This window comes from Callionymus lyra, chromosome 14, assembly GCF_982586985.1.
Source record: "Callionymus lyra chromosome 14, fCalLyr1.hap1.1, whole genome shotgun sequence".
Taxonomy (NCBI): Eukaryota; Metazoa; Chordata; class Actinopteri; order Syngnathiformes; family Callionymidae; genus Callionymus; species Callionymus lyra.
In genome coordinates, this window is record NC_141831.1 from 18,470,946 (window position 1) to 18,498,717 (window position 27,772).

At 42.0% G+C, this 27,772-nt stretch overlaps 2 protein-coding genes across 2 annotated transcripts; both read right to left on the reverse strand.

Moving 5' to 3' along the window:
- Positions 1 to 10,787: 10,787 nt before the first annotated feature.
- On the reverse strand, positions 10,788 to 12,349 carry LOC148066336 (odorant receptor 131-2-like). The gene is made up of 2 exons (XM_087808151.1): positions 11,429 to 12,349; positions 10,788 to 10,865 (listed from the first exon to the last, which is right to left on the reverse strand). The coding sequence occupies exons 1-2, from the start codon at positions 12,347 to 12,349 to the stop codon at positions 10,788 to 10,790; spliced, it is 999 nt and encodes a 332-aa protein (XP_087664277.1).
- A 6,418-nt stretch (positions 12,350 to 18,767) lies between these two features.
- LOC148066337 (odorant receptor 131-2-like) lies at positions 18,768 to 19,715 on the reverse strand. Its single transcript, XM_087808152.1, has one exon. The coding sequence runs from the start codon at positions 19,713 to 19,715 to the stop codon at positions 18,768 to 18,770; it is 948 nt and encodes a 315-aa protein (XP_087664278.1).
- Positions 19,716 to 27,772: the final 8,057 nt, after the last annotated feature.

Below are 27,772 nucleotides of genomic sequence, written 5' to 3' on the forward strand. Positions count from 1 at the left end.
TCTCCTTTCCCTGGGACTTGTTGTAGCGAGGTCTTGGGTTACTTCCGAGACCTGCCCGTCCAGATGCTACTGTTCCCACCAGCTCAATGTGTCGCAACCGTGCCTCAGCCTTGTTGACAGCCTCCTGAGCCTTCCACTTCCTGCCGGTCCTCACTTCTATGCCTGGCGAGGAGACCTTGTTGTCGCTGGAGTCCCTGTACAGCAGCACCTCTGGCTCGGGTAACCATAAACTCCTCCGTCAGACTACTGAAGGGCAGTTTTAGTTTGTTGTTTTTCCCGTACAGGGCAATGCTGCTGAGGCTTTGTGGTAGGCCCAACCACTTCCTGAGGAATCAGCTGACTTTCCTCTCGAAGCACTCCACGGTGGTCATTGGCACATTATACACCAGCAGTGGCCAGAGAAGTCGTGGCAAGATGCCATGCTGGTAGATCAATGCTTTAAACGTGCCTGGAAGCCCCGACTTATCCACCCCTGTGAGCCAGGTTCCCAACTCCTCTGTTGTTGATCGGAGTGCTGCGGTGTCCTTTAAGGTGCAGTTGTAGATCTTGCCCAGGCTCTTTACTGGCTTCTCTCTCACAGTTGGGATCCGGACACCCCCTATTGTAAAGCCATACGAGATTCGAAAAATCTTTTTTTTTAATGTGTTTTATGTTTCCTACGTTACAGTACCATCAAGTACAAAAAAATCTTCAAGGAAAGCAGGAGAAAGCCTGTGTAGTCTTTCACTGTTTGTTTTTGCGATCACCTCAGTTTACGACTAGGGAATGCAGACCCTTCCCCGTGCGGCCATCTTACACATGGCATGGTGAGACCAGCATGGCCAGAAGAGCAGAATGACTAGATGACTTTTCAGAGTATTAAATGTCTATTTCTTGTTCAATAAAATATTTTCAGGAAAGGAGACGCCAAAGAAGGAAGGTACATGAAATATATATCCAAATATAAAAGTCTTTTGATGTGTATATGCTGTTTGAACATACATCTCAATATTGTGTTTTCATAACATGTAATGTTTGATTTCATTCTTATCCTTAGAAAGAGCTGGGGAAGTTATGATAAGTTGGCATTTTATGTGAGCCTCAGATCTTTCAATAACGTCAAATAAAAGAAGTTTCAAAGTGAATTCGAAGGAGGAGAGAAAACCAAAGGACAGAGGGATGCACCATCTCCAGCCATTGGGTGATGAGGAATCAGATGTCACCCACCAATCAGGAGCACGAGTGGATGGCTTTGAAAAGAGCCGCCCGAAATGGCTCATTCTCTTGACACTCCTGCCTTCTTCCTCCGGACAATTCGCGCAGGACTCTTGGGGTCTCATCCCCTTCTCTCTTCACCCCCGTTCCTGACTCCTGCCCCTCCCCTTCCTGCAACTTGGTGTGGCAAGTCTTCCTGGTGCTTACCTTCTCAAGACGAAAGCAAGCTGCACGCAATCCAAGCTCCAGCACCAAGCCAAGCAAGGCTGAATCTCTATGGCTCCACCAAGCAACCAAACTGCTCTTCCAGAAAGATCTGTGCATCAAAGACTTGTGACCTCTTGAGTCGAGTAAAGATATGTCTCTGGGTTGGTTACACCAACTCACTCAAGGAAGATCTTTGCCAGCCTGCAATAAAGGACCAGGAACGGAACCAAGAAGACCCGACATCGTTGGATCCAGAACCTTCAATCATGCTCCTCCTCATCCTCCTCACCTGAACCTCCTCGTCATCATCACGCCTTCCCCTCTCCTCTCGACGACGTAAGAAACTGTAACATTGTCACACTATCATTGATTGATGTTTTGGGATTTTTCAAATTGATCAGAAGTAGCAAGATAAGTCGTAAAGCTTTCACAGAAGTTGACAATTATCAAAGCCTTCAAGTCTGTTACTTCCTGAGTAATTAATATTGTTCCATCCATGATATCAAAGCAAGCATCATCATTCTATTACATTATTCTCAACTGCTCTCGCTTTTCTCTTTGTTTCTTTCAATAAATCCTATAAAAAGTATGTCAGTTTTGAAAATGTTTCATATTTTTGTATAATCAATTTAAGAGCCTCTTACTCAGTAAAAAACATTAATCACGACAGCAAGTAGTGGTTTCAGTTAATGAGATTGATTCAAACTAGTGTTTTATAATTTATAAATAAGGCCAATTAAATAAATAAAATGTAATAGTTTCCTTTGGACTAAGACGCAAACATGGTGGTCCAATTTCAGGTAATTTTACCTAGAGGCAATTTTAAAGTTAAATCGACCAGAACTAAGATGTTCTGAAAATAAACCTTACAAGGGCTATAATCTATTACAACTGCCAGTGGACTTGTCTCAGAGTTTACCTGAAGATGAACCTCGTTCTGATGTTGTGAGTACCTGCTTGTAATATTTATCGAAACACTCAAACATCAATACCTTCTGTTAGATTAAAAATTATTATACACTATACATATACGCCATACTTAAATTAATGCTAGAAGAGAATCAAAATATATAGTATAAATTACTAAAGCTTCTTTCAAGAGCTTAAATGTTTGAATACACATTCACAATCAACATTTCACTCAGACTGATTGACACTGTCTCAAGGCAAGCTTGGAACAGACGTAGAGTCATGACAACGGTTATTTAAACGTGTTTGTCTGCCCTTTTCACACCTTGGGTCGTGGATCAAAAGAACGAAGCAGGGACACATCTATGAGGGGGGGGGCTAGGAGACAGGAACTCCCACTGAAGAACATTTGAATGATTAGAAAAGGAAACAAAGTAGGAAGAACTCTCCACAGGAGATCGTGACACAGGGAGTTTGAAGGAAACAATAGGGCGATAGGGGGAGGACCTCTCGGCCCGGAAATTTGCCTTTAATATAGCGATGTTTCTATCGTACGGGACCGTCTTTCCCGGAGCTATCGACCTGAAAAGCTGCGGGAAAAGAGCGTGTGCGATCGATCGTAAAAGTTGTATTTTTTTTACTTGAAGCGGCGAATAAACGACCCGTTACACTCTGCATTGACCTTTTTTCTCCATAAAGCAAAGTATTAAGACCCGGAGGTGACGTCGTGTTGGAGCGACGGAAACGGACTCCAGTTTCAACCGTTTTACTTCATTTTAAAACCTTTATCTCATTAGCCCTCTACCGCTCATTTTAGGCACACTGAAATAAACATGAGTACATGTACTGTATATGTCCCTGTAACTCAGATGCTCAGGGTGAAGGCAGTGAGACTGAGAAATGAACAATGGGGGCCAGCTTCATAATTGAGTAATGAGTAATAAATACCAGAATATATTTTCCTCCCTCTTTCCAATAGAACCACAATTACGCTTTGCCTCTTTCTCCCACTGTTCTAAAAGCCAGACTTAGTGAAGCTCTGGCTAGAGTGGAGAATCTGGAGCGGGAGAAGAGAAATAGCAGGAATAAGTTTATACTTAGTGAATTTCAGATCTTTGGGTAGACCTCTTGGCAAAGAAAGGCCATGAGTAAATCAGAGAGCAGAGGGAGTTTGCCCTGATGCTACACCTTTATGGTCCGAAGGCATATAATTTCCTGAGAGTGTCTCAACATCCTCCTTCCTCTCCGGGTTTTAGTTTAGTAAGTTTTGTAAGGTTGTAAATAGTTATTATTGAATCCTTGACATGCAATCTGGGAATTTGTGTGATCTAGTGTAATGTAATGTAATAAAACGTTTTTGTAAATCTATTGTCCCAAGTCCAGTTGCGTAACTTCTGTCAAATTAGTTTAATTTCTAAGAGGGTTTTATTTAAAAATCTATTCCTAGATATCGTATATAGTATCAACAATCAACTGTCATTTGTACGCTGCACTACTTGTTACATTGCAGTGATCCTAATCATAATTTTATCTCACGTTTTCTAAATATAATATTTTATTTTAAAACATTATGTAATATTGTGACATTATCACTTCAAAATGTTTTGTTTATTATAGATTCTATAGTAAAATATTCCTTCTAATAATGTATGTCTATCTGGTCTGAGGTTTGAAAATAAAACCCTGTGAAAAAAAGCTTGAAAAATTGGCGATTTATGATCACTTTTATAGTGTAAACATAGCATTCCTCTATAGACGTAATGCACTGTAGGAGCGAGTGGCACTGTACCAAGATGGCCGCCCTGTATACACACCGCTCTAGTAGGCCGCAGAAGTCAATGCGGCATCTATGTATATAGATGTCTATAAGTGTGCATGTAAGCCTGACTAAGACCACGGTTGCTGCTCAGAATGAACATCAACTTAAAAAGGGTTTTCTGAGTGTTTGTGATGATGTTAGAGCGATGTAGTTGATGGATGAATGTATTATGAATGTGTTTAAGATGTTTAATGGAGTTTTATATGTGTTTACGTTGTTTTATATATCATTTGTGATTTGAAATGAGGGTGCTCATGTTATATTATTTTTGATAGAGAGAGGATGCTGATGTGAACTTGGGGCGCGCAACTTATGTGTTTTTCTTTTACACAACAGAATAAAAGAGAGATTGAACCCACAAGTGGCTCACGATTATTGAACACAATACAGAGAAAACAGAGATCAGGTATACTGACATCTATCAAGAAGGTTTAGAAGCCCTGCTGTCTTGTTCCACCCCTCTAACAAAAATCCCATTCTGTTTTGTCATGTTTTCATGTATTATATCTACATAATACATTATATCTACGTAATGTGGTTTCTTTTTTGTTTTTATATTGTAATATTGCACTTAATATTGGATGTAATTGTTTTTATCTGTAACTTTGTTTTGCTGTCCATGCTGACCAGAGGCCTATTGCACAAAAGTAGGATTGAGACATCCAGGATGAGTAAGTAAGCTGGGTTCGAACCCAAAACCAGAGTGTCCAGGATTTCTTGGTTGCACAAAGGCCAAGCCAGGATGAGCAGACACGGATTCATCAAGCCAGGTGAAACCAATCGTGGCTAAATGCAAATCACGGCTCCCTTAACTAGACTCTGCGATCAATCACAGATTTACTGATGCACTATGGCAAAAAGTGCAACAAGACATCCCTTTAGAAGCCTATGAAGAACTCAAAGATAAAATAAAACTTGGACAGACGTTTGTACCCTGCTTCAACCCATTTATGGCCTTGCCCATGGAGTAAGCTTGGCCAACAGTGTTAAAATTTGTGACCTAGGAGACCCTGGAAACAGTAAATTGGACTGATCCTGCAACTGAGACCAAGTTCATAAGAAAGTTCAGAGAAGACTGTACTTTCTGAGGAGGCTGCGATCATTTACCATCTGCAGGAAACTCATCTGTATGTTCTACCAGTCTTTGGTGGCCAGTGTCCTGTTCTATTTCGTCCTCACTGACCGCCAGAGGCGGTGCTTCAAGCACTGAATGTATCCAGCAATGCAGTGTGTTCGCTCCCTCTCCCGACATTTGTACTCTAAATATTTATATATCATTGAATATCAGTACAACCTGTTGTACCTGGGCAATCTATTGCACTCGCTTGGTTATATTTTTACATTTGTTGGTGACGGCAGTGTGTTCGCTCCCTCTCCCGACATTTGTACCGCTGACATACAGCTACCATTATTGAGTACCTGTGCAACCTATTGCACTCGCTTGGTTATATTTTTCTAATTTTTTGGTGACGGCAGTGTGTTCGCTCCCTCTCCCGACATTTGTACCGCTGATATACAGCGACCATTATTGAGTACCGGTGCAACCTATTGCACTCGCTTTTGGTTATAATTTTGTTTGTTGGTGACAACAGCGTATTCGCTCCCTCTCCCAGCATTTGTGCTAATTCTATCTCATTATGTGACACTTTTTGCCTGCGTTTTTTCGCTCGGCAAATTATTGTTTACATTTAATGGCGCCAACTCGGTTGTCCCATTATTCAGTTACCCTTAGCCGGTGAAGGCAGTGCTCTCGCTCCCGGCAAAGGTGGGATTTTGTAGTTGGTGGCAGCGTTTCCGCTGGGACTAACTAATTTTGTTTGAAACACTCGTTGGTGAAGGCTGTGTTTTCGCTCCCTCTCCGGGACTGGTGAAAGACAGTTGGGTGATCCTGCTCCTCTTGCAGCCATCTTGGAACTGGAGGAAGATGTAATCTCCATGGCAGCTTCAGCAACTGAGTTCGCCAAATATGGAGAGGATGTGGTGCCACAGCATGTAGCCTCCCACGCCTCCGCGGCGGGCTCCCGTTCTTCAGCCCACAGCTCTACTGTTGGTTCTGAAGACGGCTCAATGGGGGCCATCATTCCTACGGTCCTGTCTCGACTACAGTTGGATATACCGCAGGCTCAGCCAGCTTCGGCCAGTGCTTTTTTAAGTCGTGGATCACTGCTCCCGCCAACTTTACTGTGCCTCCATCTGACAAATATTTGAGGGAGCTGCATGCATGCTGGAGGGACTCTAGAGCCTTCTCTCATACAACTTCAGACGGCCGGACCCTGGCAGCCATACAGGATGCACCCAAGTTTGGCTTGGGACGCATACCAGCGTTTGAACCGACAATATGCCTTATTTGTTTCACCTGATGAGGCTCTGAGACCGGATGCGAGGTGTCCTTGTCCCCAGTGTTGGGTGACGGATGATTTGCTCTTCAAAGCTTATGACGCAGGGGCACGCATGGGACTCATAGGCAATTCTATGTCCCACCTAATGCTTGCTTTATCAGCATCGCTACAAGAGACTTCACTGGATGCTTCCGTCCATAATTTCAGTGACGTTTCCCTGCAGGCATTCGCGCTGATGTCAAGAGAGCTGGGGTAGTTGGTGTCCACTCTCATCCAGGCTCGCCACCAGGTTTGGCTGGCACATTCACCTCTGATGAGGCATGCAGGAGAAACCTCTGCAGTGTTCCAGTAGAACCAGGGGAGCTGTTTGGACCTGCAGCGCTAGAGGCACTTGAACGCACTATCCAAGATAGACTGACTCAACAGCAGCTGTCTGCTAAGGTTCACAAGCGCTACATAAATAAATATTACTTACTTACTTACTTACTTACCTTTCAGGGGCGTCATTTTCAGTTCACGGTGCTCCCGTTCGGCCTCTCCCTTTCACTGCGGGTATTTACCAGGGTTGTGAGGGCAGCCCTCTCGCCCCTGCAGTCGCAGGGCATGAAGATACTACCCTATCTAGACGATTGGCTCATCTGTGTTCCGTCCCTGGACACCACAAGCCTTCTTTCCCATGTGTCTCGACTAGGTCTCGGGGGGAACTCTACAAAGAGTTGCCTGGTTCCCTCGCAGAGCTCAAGGATGACACTCGATACCGTCTCAAGAGAGACGTTTTCTCCTTCAGGGCATGCAGATGGTATCGGTTGCATTCCGTCGAGAGGCCATCACAACAGATGCCTCCCTTTCGGGGTGGGGTGCAGTGTGGCAAAACCAGACAGAGCGGTCTCACTCGGAGCATATCAATGTTCTAGAGCTACGAGCTGTGTATATGGCCCTGCAGTACTTTCTTCCCTTCCTAAGAGGACGACATGTGCTTGTGCGGTCAGACAACTTGTCGACTGTATCGCACATAAACCACCAGGGGGGCACCAGCTCTGCACAGCTGCTGCAAGCATCCTGGGACCTCCTGTTGTGGGTGGCTCCACGCCTGGCCAGCCTGCGAGCAATGCATTTGCCAGGGGACCGGAATCAGGTTGCAGACCTGCTCTCTCTGGGCAAGCCTCCGCCGGGGGAGTGGCGGCTTGATATCTGGGCCATCTTTGGCAGAGCAGAGGTAGATCTGTTTGCCACAGAGGAGTCGACCCATTGCCCCCTCTGGTTCTCCCTGAAAGAGGAGAGCAGTCCTCTGGGCCAGGATGCTCTTGCGCATGACCATGGCCAGAAGGTCTCCTCTATGCTTTTCCCCCAATCCCTCTGATTTTCTACACTACAGAGGGTCCTCCAGCAGGGTCACCGTCTGGCCAGGGAGAACATGGTTTCCACTGCTGCGCAGGCTCTGCCGCAGCTCACCATGGCACCTCCCCGACAGGAAGGATCTCCTGTCTCAACTAGAGGGCTAGATTCGCCTGTAGCTTTGGGTCTGGCCGTGGCAGGACCCAAGCCGCTCCTGATAGAGTGTTCAGATGCTGTCTGCGATACTATACTAAATGCCAGGGCGCCTTCTACCCCGCTACTACCTACTCTGCTATGGTGGCCCTAGGAAAGGCTGTGCTCCTTCCAAACAGCGACTGTCTCACTGGCTCGTGGATGTTATTACCTACGCATATAAAGGAAGTGGTCACCCCCTGCCATCTGGGTTGAGATGCCACTCTACTAGAGCAATGTCTACGTCATGGGCGGCCCTACGCGGGGTACCCCTGGAGGACATCTGGTCATGTTACCCGACTCTGCTGCTTCCTCTTAATGAGGTATGTACTGGGATTCCTCGTGACTTTGTTGTTATGGATCATTCACTGCTTGAAGCACCGCCTCTGGCGGTCAGTAAGGACGAAATAGAACGAAATTTACGTATGTAACTACAGTTCTATGAGTCCTGGATGACCGCCAGAGCGTTCTGTCACTCAGAATCCTTGTGGCTTCGCGAGAAGATTCTGCAGGAACAGATCCTCTGATGTCACCAGTTGGATGTCACCGGAAGATATACCCTATCCGGGGTTATCAGGGGTCACAGGTGACTTTGTTGGTATAAAAACTCGAACAGCGCATGCGCAAGATGGATACATTCAGTGCTTGAAGCACCGCCTCTGGCGGTCATCCAGGACTCATAAAACCGTGGTCAGTGATCTGATCCAGCCTTACACCCCAGCTCGGTCTCTGAGGTCTGTGGATCAGAATCTACTGATGGTTCCAAGCACACGGCTCAGGACCAGAGGAGAGAAATCTTTTCAGGCTGTTGCTCCTAAGCTTTGGAACAATCTTCCTCTCTCTTTGCGTTTGATGGAGTCTACTGACTCCTTTAAGAAACATCTTAAGACGTTTCTATTTGTTCAGGCTTTTCCTTGAATTTCTCGAACTCCTGTGTTGTTCTCGGTGTTGTCTTGATCTTTGAAGTATATACTGTTTTGAGTATTGTTTTGAGACCCTGGTCTCGAAAAGCGCTATATAAATAAATATTACTTACTTACTTACTTACTTATGCTGTGGTGTGTTGGGGTGGGAATGTGTCCAGGAGGAGTGTCAAGAGGTTGGACAGGTTGATCAGGAGGGCTGGCTCTTTGGCCGTCATGAAGCTGGACTCACTGGTGACAGTTGCAGAGAGGAGATCACTCGACAAACTACTGTCCATCATGGATGATGACAGTCATCCTCTGAACACTGTCATCAGTGAACAGAGAAGCAGATGGAGTGCATGAATGCTCCTTCCCAGAATGCAACACTAATAGACTCAGGGACTCATTAATTCCTGTGACCCTGGTCTCGAAAAGCGCTATATAAATAAATATTACTTACTTACTTACTTACTTGTGCTATTAGATTATATAATTCTTTTGGGGCAGGAGTGCAGCGAAAAGATGATGTTAATCTTTGTATGTTTTTTCTTTGTTATTTTTCTTTGATGTATGTTATTTATCTTTTTAGACTAAGATTGTGTAATCTTGCACTTTCTTTTTATTGAAACTTTGTTCTTGTTCTTTTTTTTTATGAATCTGTCGTCTGTTGCTATGTGCTGACTGGAAAAACAATTTCCCATCCATCCTTCCATTCATCATCCATCATAATGTCCTTGGTCAGGTGGGAAAGAATCTAGACAGAACAAGTAGATTTAAATATCTCAGAATGTTTCAAGGTATGACGGTAAAGATTGAAAAGCTGCAGAAGGAAGAGGATGCATGGTGACCAAAGAAGAACCTCAGCAGGGAACCTAAATAGCGTACACGTAGAGTTTCTAAATAAAAACTCACGCTGACAAGTGTGAAAGTGAAGAGAAGCAAGTGTTCCTGTTCAAGCGAGCTGCAACTTCTGACCTGAGTTGTGGAAAGTCACGTCAAGTACTTTTGTACTGCCCATGACCTTGCCCCGCTAAGTGAGCGTTTGTGGAGCTCAACGCTTCTCTCATGCTTCTCTCACGGTGGAACTGTGGGAGGATCAGATGCATGCCTTGAGAAAGGTGTCTGTTGTAAGACCCGACACCATGTTGTAATACAAAGTGAATTCAGGAAAAAAATGATGATGTGTCCAAGTGAGTGGAGCAGAGGATGTTTTGAAAATTCATGGTCAGACGCAAGAGTAGCACAGCAGCGAGTTGTTTATCTTCTGCCTCAGCTTAGAATGTTATCAGGAGAGGCCTCAATCAAAGCTTTGACCATCCCCAACTGCATATTACGTTTTAACACATAGCCTCCCTAAAATAGTCTTTATTTACAGAAAAAAAGTACATATTAGTTGGTTTCCACACTATACCATAAAAAAAAAAAGTTGGTTTTGATGTTCTTACTTCTTGGAAATGTAGACTCTTTTTTAGTTTTAGGAATTGTTTAAGAAATTGTATTGTGATTCCATTCAATAACTGAATGGAACAGAATTAGTTTCTGGGAAAATGAGCAATGCAATTTCACATCAAGCAATACAAAATATGGAACAGGATGGACAAGTCCTGAAATAGGAATCAGTAATAGCTGTGGACCACTGATCTGTAGGCTCAAGTCCAGCATGTTGTAAAATCAGTTTCTTTGTTGTTAAGAGCACAGGTCTTTGCCTGAAAGAGTATTTGGTGGTCTGCTAGCGTTTAGCTTCTGTAGCATGTCAGACATCTTGCTTCTCTTGTATCCAATGTGCTGTTCCTTCTTTTGTCTTGAATGTGTCTTTTATGTAATCTGATTCAGTCTCTGAAGATTAGTTCAGAGCTCAGAGATTAATCCATAATCTTTGATTTGCTGTCAACCCAGGATCTCAAGCCGCTGCTCCCTCTGCTGTTGCAAGGCCATATTGGACATTCGAGGAAGGAACCTTTTATTCTAAGGAAAGTTTCATAGTGTTGAGATGTTAAAAAAGGTGTATTTACAACAGTGCGAGGCGTGGCATTAATCAAAATCACTCTTTTCAATTAAAGGTTTTATTTTGTTTCTGAATGTCAGAACAAGGGAAACAAGATGTATCTTGTCTTCATAAAATAAGCAATACAGAATGGGATGTAAGCTGAAAGAAAAGAAATGCAAGAGCATTGTTTTCTAAAAAAACATATATTCTTGGTCTCTAGTTCGTATGAAAAGGCTAACAGGTATGTTTCTGATTTTAGACCGGCAAAGAGACAGATGGACTAAACAGAGGAAAAATTAAACCACGGAATCAAACTCATTATTCGACAATATTCAAACCTGTAATAACATGAAAATTGTATATTCTCTCGCTATTCTCTGATGGTAAACTTTCCATAACATTCTTCAAGCTTGTTGTTTTAAGGTACACTGACAACGAAGAGATCTAAGATCACTAGTGCTGGGCATCAAGAAAACGTGTCTGTTTCAGGGTCCAGGACATGTGTAGGAGGAAAGTACTAGTGAGAAATTTTAATCTTTACAGCTGGTTTGAGTCCACAGCACAGGTTATACAAGAGGATGGGTCTGATGTTCTGATCTCTGAGACCATAGATTAGTGGACTAAATCCTCTGGGTAGAATAAAAATCAACAAACACATAACATTTATCATACGTACAAAACTAATCCGGCTCATGAATTTAAATAGAAGAAAAAACACAGGAATTAAGACGGCGGAGGACAGACCTAAGATCAGCTGGATCATGTGCAGCAGCAGAGTATTCTGAACCTTCCTCACTGACTTTCTGTCAGTGGAGGCTGACCTGGCTGCAATTAAAACTGCAATGAAACTATAAACTACTATAAAACCTGTCATGGCAAACAAGAAAATGTTATATACTTGTTCATACTGAGCAGCAACTGGAGTCAGGATCAAATTATATGGATTGCAACTGACTGTCATGTACAGATTTTTTAATTCTTCAAATGGAAACTGACACATCAGCACAACACGGATCAAAATATTCACAAAAGAGAAGGTCCACACTAGAAGGATGGCCACTGCAGTGGATCTCATGGTGACGATGGTGGCGTGTCGTAGTGGAAAACACACAGACACATATCTTTCCAAAGACATCACTGCCAGAGTCAGAGGAAATATGTTGTCTGTGAGCATAGCATAGAAGACCAGTATTCCACACACAGGATATGACAAGAGGACGGTGCTGTTAACCAAGACATACAGAGTCTGACCAACCATCATGAAGATAGAGTCTGCAATCAACAAGTTAGTCAGAAAAATGTACCGTGACGTCTCTCTAAACATTGGTTTACTCCTCAGAGTGTACAAAATGATGGCATTAATAGTTAACAACACAATACAGGATAGACTAGTGAACAGAGTGATCATGATTCTCTCCGACTCTCCCTGATGATGCACAAACACACTGCTGTTAGACACCATCATACATCTGCATGATCAGAGAAATAAACTTCAATGCTGATGAAGAAAGACAATCAAACATGACCATATAGTCACCTTCCCTGTCCAAGAGTCAGCTGCAACCTGCTGTGTCCCCTCCATGTGGGAGGATCAGGTGAACATCTCTTATTTAAGCCAGAGAAACCAGATGATTGACAGAGACATCACCACCCTCAGAGAATTCTTGTCCTTGATAAACAACTAAGAATACAATAAGTGGTATCGACAAGAACATTATTCAAAACTTTCAAAATTAAAAAAGATTGTCTGCAATGTATCTAGAATAAAATCTGACTCAAAGCAAATCCAGTTGCAGTTTGTAGCAGTTTCTGAAACTGTCACACGCTGAGAATTCAACAAGTGACAATGATCAGAACATTACTTACATAAACAAGATGGATGATTGTCTGCCATGTACCAAAAATGTATTGAAGTTCTGCTTATGCTGTCTTGTCTGTGTCTTTATTATTTTTTTAATTATTAAATCATGGCCTCTGTATTGGGCTAGACTTGTCTGGCAGCACAGCGTACTACAAAAGTGTACATTAGTTGTCTCAGCAGGTAGATTGGTTTGACAGAAAAAAAGCAAAATCAGTTTGTATCCTTGTTTTTTTTTCCATTCTGCCTTGTATCGATTGATTTTAAAATTTGTTGTAAAGAATGAATTTGAAAAATATTCATCAGTGGCCCAGATTTCTCTGCACTATTAAACTTAAAGTGTCACGCAATCTTTCCCTAAAGGCCAACTGGAATAAACCACTTAACTGTAATTTTCAAGGCCATCTGCATTTTCAAGAATGAATTCTGGTATGGATATGACAAGCTTTTTCCATCAGTTTGAACATAGACATCAGTCATAATCATTTCCTTTATTCTTCTGCCTTAGCTTAGAATGTTATCAGGAGATAACAACCACCAACATTGCATTTAAGGACACATTTAGTTTTAACATATAGCCATTATTTTTGTTTCCTGCCAAGGAAATACATTTAAAGACTTTTTAAACTATTAAAATTTGCCAGAGTTCCTGACATTTGTTTTCCTGGCCTTCCACCCAGAGGTAACAGAAGGGTATGTGTATGTGGTCGGGGGACCACTGCAGATGATCCAAGTCTCAAAAACGAGTATGGTCTTCACTAGGCACATGTCACCCCTCAGTTCATTCAGCAACAATGGCTCCCAATGACTGCCCACAACAAATTCTAGTCACGGATGCTAGCCAACAAGGTATCGATCTACTGGTCCACCAAAGCCTCCAGCCCTGGTCCCATCCACTGTTCCCTGACGTTATAGTTCCAATAGCCACAGCAGTTACAGCATTTTTCATAAAAAATAAATCAAAATAAAATAAGAACAAGAACAAAGAGAAACAGGGTAGAGGGTAAAATCATTCATAGATTTCCTGATGTTTCTAAAACCATTTTTGCTGAGGACATCCAGCTCTACTACTCATTTGATCCAACATTCATCCATCATTTGAGCCCCAGAGGCTGACCAGCTTAGTCAATTATTTGCTAGAAATCAAACAATCGCTTAGTGAAAACACTTAATAGCTAAATGTGGACAAAACTGAAACTCACAACACAATTAATAGTTTTATAATCCATGCGTTTGTGTCTTCGCGTTTAGACTATTGTAACAGTTTATTGTCGTGACTAAACAAGAAAGAGTTGACCCGCCTGCAGTTAATACAAAACTCTGCAGCGAGAATAGAGAAATCCCGCTCTAGTAGAAGAACTCACATTTCCCTGATCCTTACATTTCTCCATTGGCTGCCAGTTTCTTTCAGGATCCATTTTTAAATTCTGGTTCTTACTTTCAGAGCTATTCATGGTCAGGCTCCTCCTTACATCAGTGATGGGCTCTTAAGTCTCTGGATCAGAATCTGCTGACGGTTTCGCACACACACTTCTGAGCCAGAGGACAGAGATCCTTCCAGGCTGTTGCTCCTAAGCTTTGAAACGATTTTCCTTGACCTGAGCCTGCAGACCACAACTCATCCAAGCAACAATAAGACGCAGGACTTCAAACTACTACGCTGAGACAACAACAGTGTTATGAAAGGGTTTTTTGTCGTGCTAGTAACCTCTAACTAACCTGGGCAATGAAACAATGATTGGCCCCATATTCTACGCTCTATACTCACCACCCTGTTCCTAACCATTTTCATCATCTGAGCACCATGGGCATGGTGGGAAACACCGGCCACAAGGGACATCATGGACGGTAAAAAGGACTGTATAGAAAGAGCATACCAAGCCCACGTGACCTAAAAGAACGACCAAGACCAGAGAAAACGCCAGGGCATTGACCCTTGGGTAAAATGCTCTGTTAAAAATGTCAAGAAGTAATCCTCTCTGATCATCCAAGTCTGATGATAAAATGTAAAGAAAGTTTTAGTACTTCTTTCAAAGGCAAATGGTGATATGATATGTTCCAAATAGGTATAGAATCATGAAAGTCTACTCTATACTCAACTTCCTTCTGGTCTAAACTATTAGGTGTGACACGTAGAACTCAGGAACCAAGCATGGCCGTCTCAAGATGTGACTCCTTTTTGTCTACCTATGCATAACAAAGTCAGTCCAGAAACAGCACTCTCTTTGGATGACTCCGCCTTGAGTAAGAATAGGATCAAGAGAGCAGTTGGTTGGATGGGCAAGGACGACCCCACTTACATTGATGCCATTGGTGTCCCTAGGGGTGCCCCGGACTGGTATAAGTTGGCTGATCGCATAGTTTCAGGATTCAAGAATTTTCCTGTTATCTCCACCATCTTCCCCGTAACACCCAACAAAAATATAGACCATATTAATTACATCCATTGCAATGTCCAACGTCTTGGTAATTTCACAGAAACAGGTTTCTCGGCTATTCACAAACAATTGTATGCCAATTCTTTTATGCTCTTACAAACCAGGGTAGCTGTGGACATACTATTGGCTGAAATAGGTGGAGTGGGTTCTATGCTCGGACAAGAAACTGAATGTTGTGCGTACATCCCACACAACACCTGTGCTAATGGTTCTTTCACTTTAGTAATTGAAAAGTTGAGGAAACTGAAGAGCACTGGGGTGTGGAAAATCCACTAAATGATTTCTTGGACAGAGCTTTTGATAAATGGAAAATCGCAAGAAGTCACGGTACTTTGAAGAAAAGTGTTTGGCTAAAACATGTATGTTTTTTTTATTAATGATAAACAGGAGGGAAATGTTAAAGAATGTATGTTGCTTATACAGTCTTATCACAATAAACATGTAGTCATGCTTTCTGCGACTCGAAGTTTACCATTTTGGTAATAAAAAACACGACGTCACTTCCTGTTCATATACTTCGCTTCGTGGAGAAAGTGTGTCACGGGTCGTTTATTCGCCGCTTCAGGTCAAACAAAATACAAGCTTTACGATCGGACACACTTTCTTCCGGCGACTGTACAGGTCAATAGCCCCGGGAGAAAAGGTCCCGATCTGTAGAAACATCGCCATATTTAAGGCAAATTTCCCCCCCAGGGGGTTGTCCTTTCCGCCCAAATGGCTCCTTCAAGTTCCCTGTGTCCCGATCCCACGCAGAAAAGACATCCCGATTTATTCTCTTTCAATCATATCATTCAAATGTTCTCGGGTGGGGGTTTCCGTCCCCCAATCCCCATTTCCCAGATGTGTCCTGCTTCGTTCTTTGATCTACTATTTAAGGTGTGACTGGCAGACAAACAGATGTTTTAAATAACCCGTGTCATATCTCTAATTCTGTTTCAAGTGTATCAGTCTGGAGTGAAATGTTGATTGTGAATGTGTATTCAAACGTTTAAGCTCTTAGATCAAGCGAGCAGTTTATACTTTATATTTTGATTATCTTTTAGCATTAGTTTAAGTATGGCGTATATGTATAGTGTATAATAATTTTAATCTAACAGTAACCAAGGGGCCAATTACATCTAACACTTTCATGTCCACAAAATTTGGAGGAACAAGTGATGAATACAATGACCTTAGGGCTCTTTTTATCCTAAAATGTATTACACTTATGAATAAGTATGAATATATTTTTGCCACTTGGAAATTATTACTTTGAGCATTTTCCCATTGATGAGCTATGATGAAGTCCAAAGATGTACCTGAGATACTTGTTCCAATGTCTTTTAAATTAAAGTGATAGTTTACACTTTAAATTTAAATTTTACTCATTTTCTACTCACCCTCATGTAGACTAAGGGTTAGGAATATTTTCAGAATAACTGTTCTTTTTTAGAGTTATTTTAATGTAGCGACTGGAGCAGAGTTGTCTTCACGTAATCTTTTTCCAAAAATAAACACTTAAAAACATCCAAATCCTTCTATGGTGCTCATCTGTAACGACCTTGGCCCCAGTGCTGATCCTTGTGATATGGGGATTTTGTATGATGTACTTGTACATACTCCTGGTAAACACAATGTGTTTTAATTTGCAAAAAACATCACATTATTTTCATTTTTTAAAAACGTTTTGTCGGTTGCAGAAATGAAGATTCAATTTGAATCTGATTTTTTTTAAATCTATTGACCCTTGGACCTCATTTCAGAATGTAGTGGATCAAGGGGCAAAATGCCTATTTGACCTTCACCCGTTACCCTTAAATCTCCGTCTTTTTTCAATGTAAAATTTATTCATTCATGTTTTATCGTATATTCACTTCTGGGGGTCACGTGAGGGCTGGATCCTTTTCTGCCATAGCACCATCAACAATGTGACAATCAGATCACTTCTGAAGTTCAGTGTTGGGTCACTTTGACTGAAAGTGTGAGCAACTCTTCACCTTTCCCCAATGGTGACAGGTTTCATCATATAAAGAGCAGAGGTCAGGTGTGAAATAACTCAGATGATAATTTCCCTTGAGCACTTGTTTAAAACACATAAATTATTCTGATGTTTCCCTCAAGCATTCAGCTGTTAAACAAAGATTACATTATATTGAAGTTTGAATTAAATATATTCTTGATTCCACAAGCCAATACATGGGTCATATAATCATTCAAAATGATTTTACCAGATCAGAAACACTAAAAGCAAACATTATAAAATGGTTAAAACAAAACCATGAGGTTTTAGAAACTACTTATTTTCCTGTCACTGTGTGTTCTGGTGTTCCAAGGACGATGCTGTGGTGTCGATTCCTGTAGTCCTTAACCCTTGTGTTATTTTAGGGTCAATGTGACCTGAAGGCCCAAGAACAAATGTATTTGTGGTATCACTTGTGTGCATTGTTCACCTTGACCCTGAGAAAACACAAGGGATTGTCTTGGCCTTTTAGAGTGTTTAAATGTGTTTTTTTTTTAAACTGTGTATTGCTTTTGATTTTTCAAGCGCTTTGTGACCCTGGTCTAAAAAAGTGCTTTACAAATAACCGTTACTTACTTACTTACATAGTTAATTATTGAGCTTCCTGACGTTGTCGTTGTTAGCTAAAGCTTACCATTGACTTTACACAGATTTAATCATATATCTTGTTTTCATACCACAGACACATGCCTCATAATGTCATATCTATAAACCAGACACTAGAGTCACAATGTGTAATAAGCAAAGTCAAACTCAAACATCAATGTTCACCTATAGAGAAACTAAAAAAACAAAAGATGCCCTGTTGTTTAGTAAAGTTGAGGTTTAAGTTAACATTTAGTTTTTTTTAATGTAAGAGTTACAGTGACTTTATTTAATTTAAAAAACTTGAAAAACGTGTACACCTTGTAAACACAATATATACAATACAATAAAATTTTCAATTTGTTTTCCTTTCTAATATTGCCTGTTTTGTTCCTATGTAAAAGGTAATTCACTTCATTACACATTGATGTGGTTTGCTTCAAGCATTTCCCTTTTTAAAAGTGATTTATGTCAAACACATACAAAACACAATTTTTGCTCAATCTTTATTCAACATCATTTCAATATCAACAATGTAAAAAGCATTTTTACAGCTATTGCGAAAATGAAGTGAAAAAATCTGTCTGTGTTTATGCTCATTAGGACACTCAATTGTTAAATTTAACAATTGTCGAAAGTGCAATGTATAACCCACAATTAGTCTGTTGCAGTTGTGAGGTTCTGCCAGATCAATGCAGGAATCCACATCGCTAGTACCACCTGGCAGACTGTTTTTTTTGCTCACTTTATAGTCTTCCAGGTCCATCATGGATGAGTCCTTGTTCTTGTACCTCCTGAACACAGGCAGGCATGGTTTGTTCAAAATTATAGAAACAGCGAGAGATTTCTAATGCTGTTGTTTTGAGGCTCTATGTGTGTACGTTCATATGTGTGAAGCAGTTAGAGTGAGGAAAAGTGTGAAGGCGTCTAAGATCACTAGTGCTGGGCATCAAGAAAATGTGTCTGTTTCAAGGCCCAGGACATGTGTAGGAGGAAAGTACTAGTGAGAAATTTTAATCTTTACAGCTGGTTTGAGTCCACAGCACAGGTTAGACAAGAGGATGGGTCTGATGTTCTGATCTCTGAGAACATAGATTAGTGGACTAAAACCTCTGGGTAGAAAAAAAAACAACAAACACATAACATTCATCATACGTACAAAACTAATCCAGCTCATGAATTGAAATAGAAGAAGAAACACAGGAAGTAAGATGGTGGAGGACAGACCTAGGATCAGCTGGATCATGTGCAGCAGCAGAGTATTCTGAACCTTCCTCACTGACTTTCTTTCAGTGGAGGCTGACCTGGCTGCAATTAAAACTGCAATGAAACTATAAACTACTACAAAACCTGCCATGACAAACAAAAAAAAGTTATATACCTGATCATACTCAGCAGCAACTGGAGTCGGCATCATGACAAATGTGTCACAAACTCTTTTCATGTCCAGACTCTCAAATTTTTCAAATGGAAACTGACACATCAGCACAATACGGATCAGAACATTTACAAAAGAGAAAGTCCACACTAGAACGATGGACACTGCTGTGGATCTCATTGTGACGATGGTGGAATGTCGGAGTGGAAAACACACAGCCACATATCTCTCCAGAGACATCACTGCCAGAGTCAGAGGAAAGATGTTGTCTGTGAGCGTAGCATAGAGGACCAGTAATCCACACACAGGATATGACAAGAGGATTCTGCTGTTAGCCAAGATGTACAGAGTCTGACCAACCATCATGTAGAGAGTGTCTGCAATCAACATGTTAGTCAGAAGAATGTATCGTGATGTCTCTCTAAACATTGGTTTACTCCTCAGAGTGAACAAAATGATGACATTAATAGCTAACAACACAATACACGGCAGACCAGTGAACACAGAGACCATTATTCGTTCCAACTCTCCCTGATACTGCACAGTCACACTGCTGTTAGACACCATCATACAACTGCAGGATTAAAGAAAAAAATGTTAACAACATGTATTGCCAATGAAGAAGGAAAATCAAACATGAACATAAAGTCAACTCTCTTGTCCAAGAATCAGCTGCAACCTGCTGTGTCTCCTCCATGTGGGAGGATCAGGTCAACAGCTCTTATTTAAACCTGAACACTCCAGGTGTCCACATGGAAACCAGGTGAGTGACAGACACAGTGAAAGCACATCACCACCCTCAGGGAGTTATTGTCCTGGATAAACTAATAAAAGAAAATTGAGCGATAATGACAATAACATTATTACAAACGTGCAAAACCAAAAAAGATTTTCTGCCATGTATCCAGAATTACACCTGACTCACAAAAAAACAGTCACAGTGGAAAGTTTCTGACCTCACACCCTAAAAATTGAACAAATGATATTGATCATAAAATTACTTTGAACTAAGATAAACAAAATCAGAGAGAGCACAGTGGGGTCTCGGCTAAGCCCCAGCGGAAGAGGTTGGATGGGCTTGGGAGTACATCATACAGACTGTATAAGGAACTTGATCCGATGTGGCTCAGATCTCCATAGCTCTGACCATGAGATCTTCCGGTCAGCTGCCTCTTCCCATCGGGTACATGCGCCCTGCTGCCGCATCCCTACTGTCCTACTGCAGCAGGCTTACTACCCTACTGCTCGGACTTCCTCCTGGATCAGCTGTCGCCTCTGCTTTCCCTGGGACTTTTTGTAGCGAGGTCTTGGGTTACTTCCGAGACCTGCCCGTCCAGATGCTACTGTTCCCACCAGCTCAATGTGTCGCAACCGTGCCTCAGCCTTGTTGACAGCCTCCTGAGCCTTCCACTTCCTGCCGGTCCTCACTTCTATGCCTGCCGAGGAGACCTTGTTGTCGCTGTAGTCCCTGTACAGCAGCACCTCTGGCTCGGGTAACCATAAACTCCTCAGTCAGACTACTGAAGGGCAGTTTTAGTTTGTAGTTTTTCCCGTACAGGGCAATGCTGCTGAGGCTTTGTGGTAGGCCCAACCACTTCCTGAGGAATCAGCTGACTTTCCTCTCGAAGCACTCCACGGTGGTCATTGGCACATCATACACGAGCAGTGGCCAGAGAAGTCGTGGCAAGATGCCATGCTGGTAGATCGAGGCTTTAAACGTGCCTGGAAGCCCCGACTTATCCACCCCTGTGAGCCAGGTTCCCAACTCCTGATTGGAGTTGATCGGAGTGCTGCGGTGTCCTTTAAGGTGCAGTCGTAGATCTTTCCCAGGCTCTTTACTGGCTTCTCTCTCACAGTTGGGATCCGGACACCCCCTATTGTAAAGCCATACTTATCTAAACTTTTTTACGTCTGCATGTTAAGGAATAAAGTGTAGTACTCTTTCCAATGCGAAAAATCTTTTTTTTAATGGGTTTTATGTTTCCTGCATTACAGTACCATCAAGTACAAAAAAATCTTCAAGGAAAGCAGGAGAAAGCCTGTGTAGTCTCTCACTGTTTGTTTTCTTCTTACACATGGCATGGTGAGACGAGCATGGCCAGAAGAGCAGAATGACTAGATGACTTTTCAGAGTATTAAATGTCTATTTCTTGTTCGATAAAATATTTTCAGGTAAAGAGTCGCCAAAGAAGGAAGTCACATGAAATATATATCCAAATATAAAAGTCTTTTGATGTGTATATGCTGTTTGAACATACATCTCAATATTGTGTTTTCATAACATGTAATGTTTGATATCATTCTGATCCTTAGAAAGAGCTGGGGAAGTTATGATAAGTTGGCATTTTATGTGAGCCTCAGATCTTTCAATAACGTAAAATAAAAGAAGTTTCAAAGTGAATTCGAAGGAGGAGAGAAAACCAAAGGACAGAGGGATGAACCATCTCCAGCCATTGGGTTATGAGGAATCAGATGTCACCCACCAATCAGGAGCACGAGTGGATGGCTTTGAAAAGAGCCGCGCAAAATGGCTCATTCTCTTGACACTCCTGCCTTCTTCCTCCGGACAATTTGCGTAGGACTCTTGGGGTCTCATCCCCTTCTCTCTTCACTCCCGTTCCTGACTCCTGCCCCTCCCCTTCCTGCAACTTGGTGTGGCAAGTCTTCCAGCTGCTTACCTTCTCAAGACGAAAGCAAGCTGCACGCAATCCAAGCTCCAGCACCAAGCCAAGCAAGGCTGAATCTCTATGGCTCCACCAAGCAACCAAACTGCTCTTCCAGAAAGATCTGTGCATCAAAGACTTGTGACCTCTTGAGTCGAGTAAAGATACGTCTCTGGGTTGGTTACACCAACTCACTCAAGGAAGATCTTTGCCAGCCTGCAATAAAGGACCAGGAACGGAACCAAGAAGACCCGACATCGTTGGATCCAGAACTTTCATTCATGCTCCTCCTCCTCCTCCTCCTCCTCACCTGAACCTCCTCGTCATCATCACGCCTTCCCCTCTCCTCTCGACGACGTAAGAAACTGTAACATTGTCGCACTATCATTGATTGATGTTTTGGGATTTTTCAAATTGATCAGAAGTAGCAAGATAAGTCATAAAGCTTTCACAGAAGTTGACAATTATCAAAGCCTTCAAGTCTGTTACTTCCTGAGTAATTAATATTGTTCCTTCCATGATATCAAAGCAAGCATCATCATTCTATTACATTATTCTCAACTGCTCTCGCTCTCTTTGTTTCTTTCAATAAATCCTATAAAAAGTATGTCAGTTTTGAAAATGTTTCATATTTTTGTATAATCAATTTACTGAGCCTCTTACTCAGTAAAGAACATTAATCACGACAACAAGTAGTGGTTTCAGTTAATGAGATTGATTCAAACTAGTGTTTTATTATTTATAAATAAGGCCAATTAAATAAATAAAATGTAATAGTTTCCTTTGGACTAAGACGCAAACGTGGTGCTCCAATTTCAGGTAATTTTACCTAGAGGCAATTTTAAAGTTAAATCAACCAGAACTAAGATGTTCTGAAAATAAACCTTACAAGGGCTATAATCCATTACAACTGCCAGTGGACTTGTCTCAGAGTTTACCTGAAGATGAACCTCGTTCTGATGTTGTGAGTACCTGCTTGTAATATTTTTCGAAACACTCAAACATCAATACCTTCTGTTAGATTAAAAATGATTATACACTATACATATACGCCATACTTAAATTAATGCTAGAAGATAATCAAAATATATAGTATAAATTACTAAAGCTTCTTTCAAGAGCTTAAATGTTTGAATACACATTCACAATCAACATTTCACTCAGACTGATTGACACTGTCTCAAGGCAAGCTTGGAACAGACGTAGAGTCATGACAACGGTTATTTAAACGTGTTTGTCTGCCCTTTTCACACCTTGGGTCGTGGATCAAAAGAACAAAGCAGGGACACATCTATGAGGGGGGGGGGCTAGGAGACAGGAACTCCCACTGAAGAACATTTGAATGATTAGAAAAGGAAACAAAGTAGGAAGAACTCTCCACAGGAGATCGTGACACAGGGAGTTTGAAGGAACCAATAGGGCGATAGGGGGAGGACCTCTCGGCCCGGAAATTTGCCTTTAATATAGCGATGTTTCTATCGTACGGGACCGTCTTTCCCGGAGCTATCGACCTGAAAAGCTGCGGGAAAAGAGCGTGTGCGATCGATCGTAAAAGTTGTATTTTTTTTACTTGAAGCGGCGAATAAACGACCCGTTACACTCTGCATTGACCTTTTTTCTCCATAAAGCAAAGTATTAAGACCCGGAGGTGACGTCGTGTTGGAGCGACGGAAACGGACTCCAGTTTCAACCGTTTTACTTCATTTTAAAACCTTTATCTCATTAGCCCTCTACCGCTCATTTTAGGCACACTGAAATAAACATGAGTACATGTACTGTATATGTCCCTGTAACTCAGATGCTCAGGGTGAAGGCAGTGAGACTGAGAAATGAACAATGGGGGCCAGCTTCATAATTGAGTAATGAGTAATAAATACCAGAATATATTTTCCTCCCTCTTTCCAATAGGACCACAATTACGCTTTGCCTCTTTCTCCCACTGTTCTAAAAGCCAGACTTAGTGAAGCTCTGGCTAGAGTGGAGAATCTGGAGCGGGAGAAGAGAAATAGCAGGAATAAGTTTATACTTAGTGAATTTCAGATCTTTGGGTAGACCTCTTGGCAAAGAAAGGCCATGAGTAAATCAGAGAGCAGAGGGAGTTTGCCCTGATGCTACACCTTTATGGTCCGAAGGCATATAATTTCCTGAGAGTGTCTCAACATTCTCCTTCCTCTCCTATAAAAAACTGTGCAAAACATTTCTGTTTAAGGGGTTTTAGTTTAGTAAGTTTTGTAAGGTTGTAAATAGTTATAATTGAATCCTTGACATGCAATCTGGGAATTTGTGTGATCTAGTGTAATCTTTTAACTCATGTTTTTCGTTTGTAATAAAACGTTTTTGTAAATCTATTGTCCCAAGTCCAGTTGCGTAACTTCTGTCAAATTAGTTTAATTTCTAAGAGGGTTTTATTTAAAAATCTATTCCTAGATATCGTATATAGTATCAACAATCAACTGTCATTTGTACGCTGCACTACTTGTTACATTGCAGTGATCCTAATCATAATTTTATCTCACGTTTTCTAAATATAATATTTTATTTTAAAACATTATGTAATATTGTGACATTATCACTTCAAAATGTTTTTTTATTATAGATTCTATAGTAAAATATTCCTTCTAATAATGTATGTCTATCTGGTCTGAGGTTTGAAAATCAAACCCTGTGAAAAAAAGCTTGAAAAATTGGCGATTTATGATCACTTTTATAGTGTAAACATAGCATTCCTCTATAGACGTAATGCACTGTAGGAGCGAGTGGCACTGTACCAAGATGGCCGCCCTGTATACACACCGCTCTAGTAGGCCGCAGAAGTCAATGCGGCATCTATGTATATAGATGTCTATAAGTGTGCATGTAAGCCTGACTAAGACCACGGTTGCTGCTCAGAATGAACATCAACTTAAAAAGGGTTTTCTGAGTGTTTGTGATGATGTTAGAGCGATGTAGTTGATGGATGAATGTATTATGAATGTGTTTAAGATGTTTAATTGAGTTTTATATGTGTTTAAGTTGTTTTATATATCATGCGTGATTTAAAATGAGGGTGCTCATGTTATATTATTTTTGACAGAGAGAGGATGCTGATGTGAACTTGGGGCACGCAACTTATGTGTTTTTCTTTTACACAACAGAATAAAAGAGAGATTGAACTCACAAGTGGCTCACGATTATTGAACACAATACAGAGAAAACAGAGACCAGGTACACTGACATCTATCAAGAAGGTATAGAAGCCCTGCTGTCTTGTTCTTGTCTTATCTACATGGAATAAGCTGCAGAAGCAACTCAAGTTCAGAATCTAGTGACTTTTAACAAATCTAAGGCTGTTGTCATTTGATGTCATTGTGAATGTTTTTAGTCAGTAATGTGGTTTCTTTTTTGTTTTTATATTGTAATATTGCACTTAATATTGGATGTAATTGTTTTTATGTGTAACTTTGTGTTGCTGTCCATGCTGACCAGAGGCCTATTGCACAAAAGTAGGATTGAGACATCCAGGATGAGGAAGTAAGCTGGGTTCGATGAACCCAAAACCAGAGTGTCCAGGATTACTTGGTTGCACAAAGGCCAAGCCAGGATGAGCAGACACGGATTCATCAAGCCAGGTGAAACCAATCGTGGCTAAATGCAAATCACGGCTTCCTTAACTAGACCCTGCGATCGATCACAGATTTACTGATGCACTATGGCAAAAAGGGCAACAAGACATCCCTTTAGAAGCCTATGAAGAACTCAAAGACAAAATAAACTTGGACAGACGTTTGTACCCTGCTTCAACCCATTTATGGCCTTGCCCATGGAGTAAGCTTGGCCAACAGTGTTAATATTTGTGACCTAGGAGACCCTGGAAACAGTAAATTGGACTGATCCTGCAACTTAGACCAAGTTCATAAGAAAGTTCAGAGAAGACTGTACTTTCTGAGGAGGCTGCGATCATTTACCATCTGCAGGAAACTCATCTGTATGTTATACCGGTCTGTGGTGGCCAGTGTCCTGTTCTATTTCGTCCTCACTGACCGCCAGAGGCGGTGCTTCAAGCACTGAATGTATCCATCTCGCGCATGCGCTGTTCGAGTGTTAATACCAACAAAGTCACCTGTGACCCCTGATGACCCCGGATAGGGTATATCTTCCGGTGACATCAGAGGATTTGTTCCTTTTCATCTTCTCGCTGTGCAGATTGAACGCATGTCACTGAGCAAGATCAAAGGACTAGTTCTTTGTGCGTTGCTGGTAGTCTCGTGACTTCTGTCGGAGCTGCGAACCCTTCGCCCTCCAGAGGCTGCAACGAACTTTGACACTGAGAAGTTGTAGCGGCTCTCCGTGGACACTTCGGCCTCGGATCGTCATCGTTTGGCTAAGTACCAACTTTTCTTATTACATTTTGTTCGCTCTTAATATTTATATATCATTGAATATCAGTACAACCTGTTGTACTCGCTTTTGGTTTAGTTTTGATTTCTTGTTGGTGACGGCAGTGTGTTCGCTCCCTCCCCCGACATTTGTACCGCTGATATACAGCTACCGTTATTGAGTACCTGTGCAACCTATTGCACTCGCTTGGTTATATTTTTACATTTGCTGGTGACGGCAGTGTGTTCGCTCCCTCTCCCGACATTTGTACTCTAAATATTTATATATCATTGAATATCAGTACAACCTGTTGTACCTGGGCAATCTATTGCACTCGCTTAGTTATATTTTTAAATTTTTTGGTGACGGCAGTGTGTTTGCTCCCTCTCCCGACAATTTGCACCGCTGACATACGGTTACCGTTATTGAGTACCTGTGCAACCTATTGCACTCCCTTGGTTATATTTTTACATTTGTTGGTGACGGCAGTGTGTTCGCTCCCTCTCCCGACATTTGTACCGCTGATATACAGCGACCGTTATTGAGTACCGGTGCAACCTATTGCACTCGCTTTTGGTTATATTTTTATATTTGTTGTTGACAACGGCGTATTCGCTCCCTCTCCCAGCATTTGTGCTAATTCTATCTCATTATGTGACACTTTTTGCCTGCGTTTTTTCGCTAGGCAAATTATTGTTTATATTAAATGGCGCCAACTCGGTTGTCCCATTATTCAGTTACCCTTAGCTGGTTAAGGCAGTGCTCTCGCTCCCGGCAAAGGTGGGGTTTTGTAGTTGGTAGCAGCGAGTGGTAGTTTCCGCTGGGACTAACTAATTTTGTTTGAAACACTCGTTGGTGAAGGCTGTGTTTTCGCTCCCTCTCCCAGCGTTTGTTGTTTTCTCTATGTGGCCTTCCGTTCTCTGCAGCCTGAAGATGGCCATGATATGTGTCACTCATGGCGTGGTCTCTAGCATCTGAGGGAAGGTCTTTCAGAAGATCCCTGCATGAACTGCAGCTTCATGCCCCGGGGTGAGACTGAGACTAGAGGCCCCACTTCTTGGAAGAAGGTTAAAGACTCTGGACTTGCTTCCAAGGTGGACCAATTAACGGAGGAGGTAATTCAGGTGAAATCCTTCTTCCTGGCCTTCAAGTCTGGGACTGGTGAAAGACAGTTGGGTGATCCTGCTCCTCCTCCAGCCATCTTGGAACTGGAGGAAGATGTAATCTCCATGGCAGCTTCAGCCACTGAGTTCGCCAAATATGGAGAGGATGTGGTGCCACAGCATGTAGCCTCCCACGCCTCCGCGGCGGGCTCCCGTTCTTCAGCCCACAGCTCTACTGTTGGTTCTGAAGACAGCTCAATGGGGGCCATCATTCGTACGGTCCTGGCTCGACTACAGTTGGATATACCGCAGGCTCAGCCAGCTTCGGTCAGTGCTTTTTTCAGTGGTGGATCACTGCTCCCGCCAACTTTACTGTGCCTCCATCTGACAAATATTTGAGGGAGCTGCATGCATCCTGGAGGGACTCTAGAGCCTTCTCTCATACAACTTCAGACGGCCGGACCCTGGCAGCCATACAGGATGCACCCAAGTTTGGCTTGGGACG

Bases quoted from the DNA above. Each gene is read 5' to 3' on its own strand.
- LOC148066337 (XM_087808152.1), bottom strand. From the start codon at position 19,715: ATGATGGTGTCTAACAGCAGTGTGACTGTGCAGTATCAGGGAGAGTTG.
- LOC148066336 (XM_087808151.1), bottom strand. From the start codon at position 12,349: ATGGTGTCTAACAGCAGTGTGTTTGTGCATCATCAGGGAGAGTCGGAG. The intron at 10,866-11,428 runs GTAAAGATTAAA...AACTTTCCTTAG, and splicing joins GCTGTGGACTCAAACCAGCT to AATAAAAGGTTCCTTCCTCG.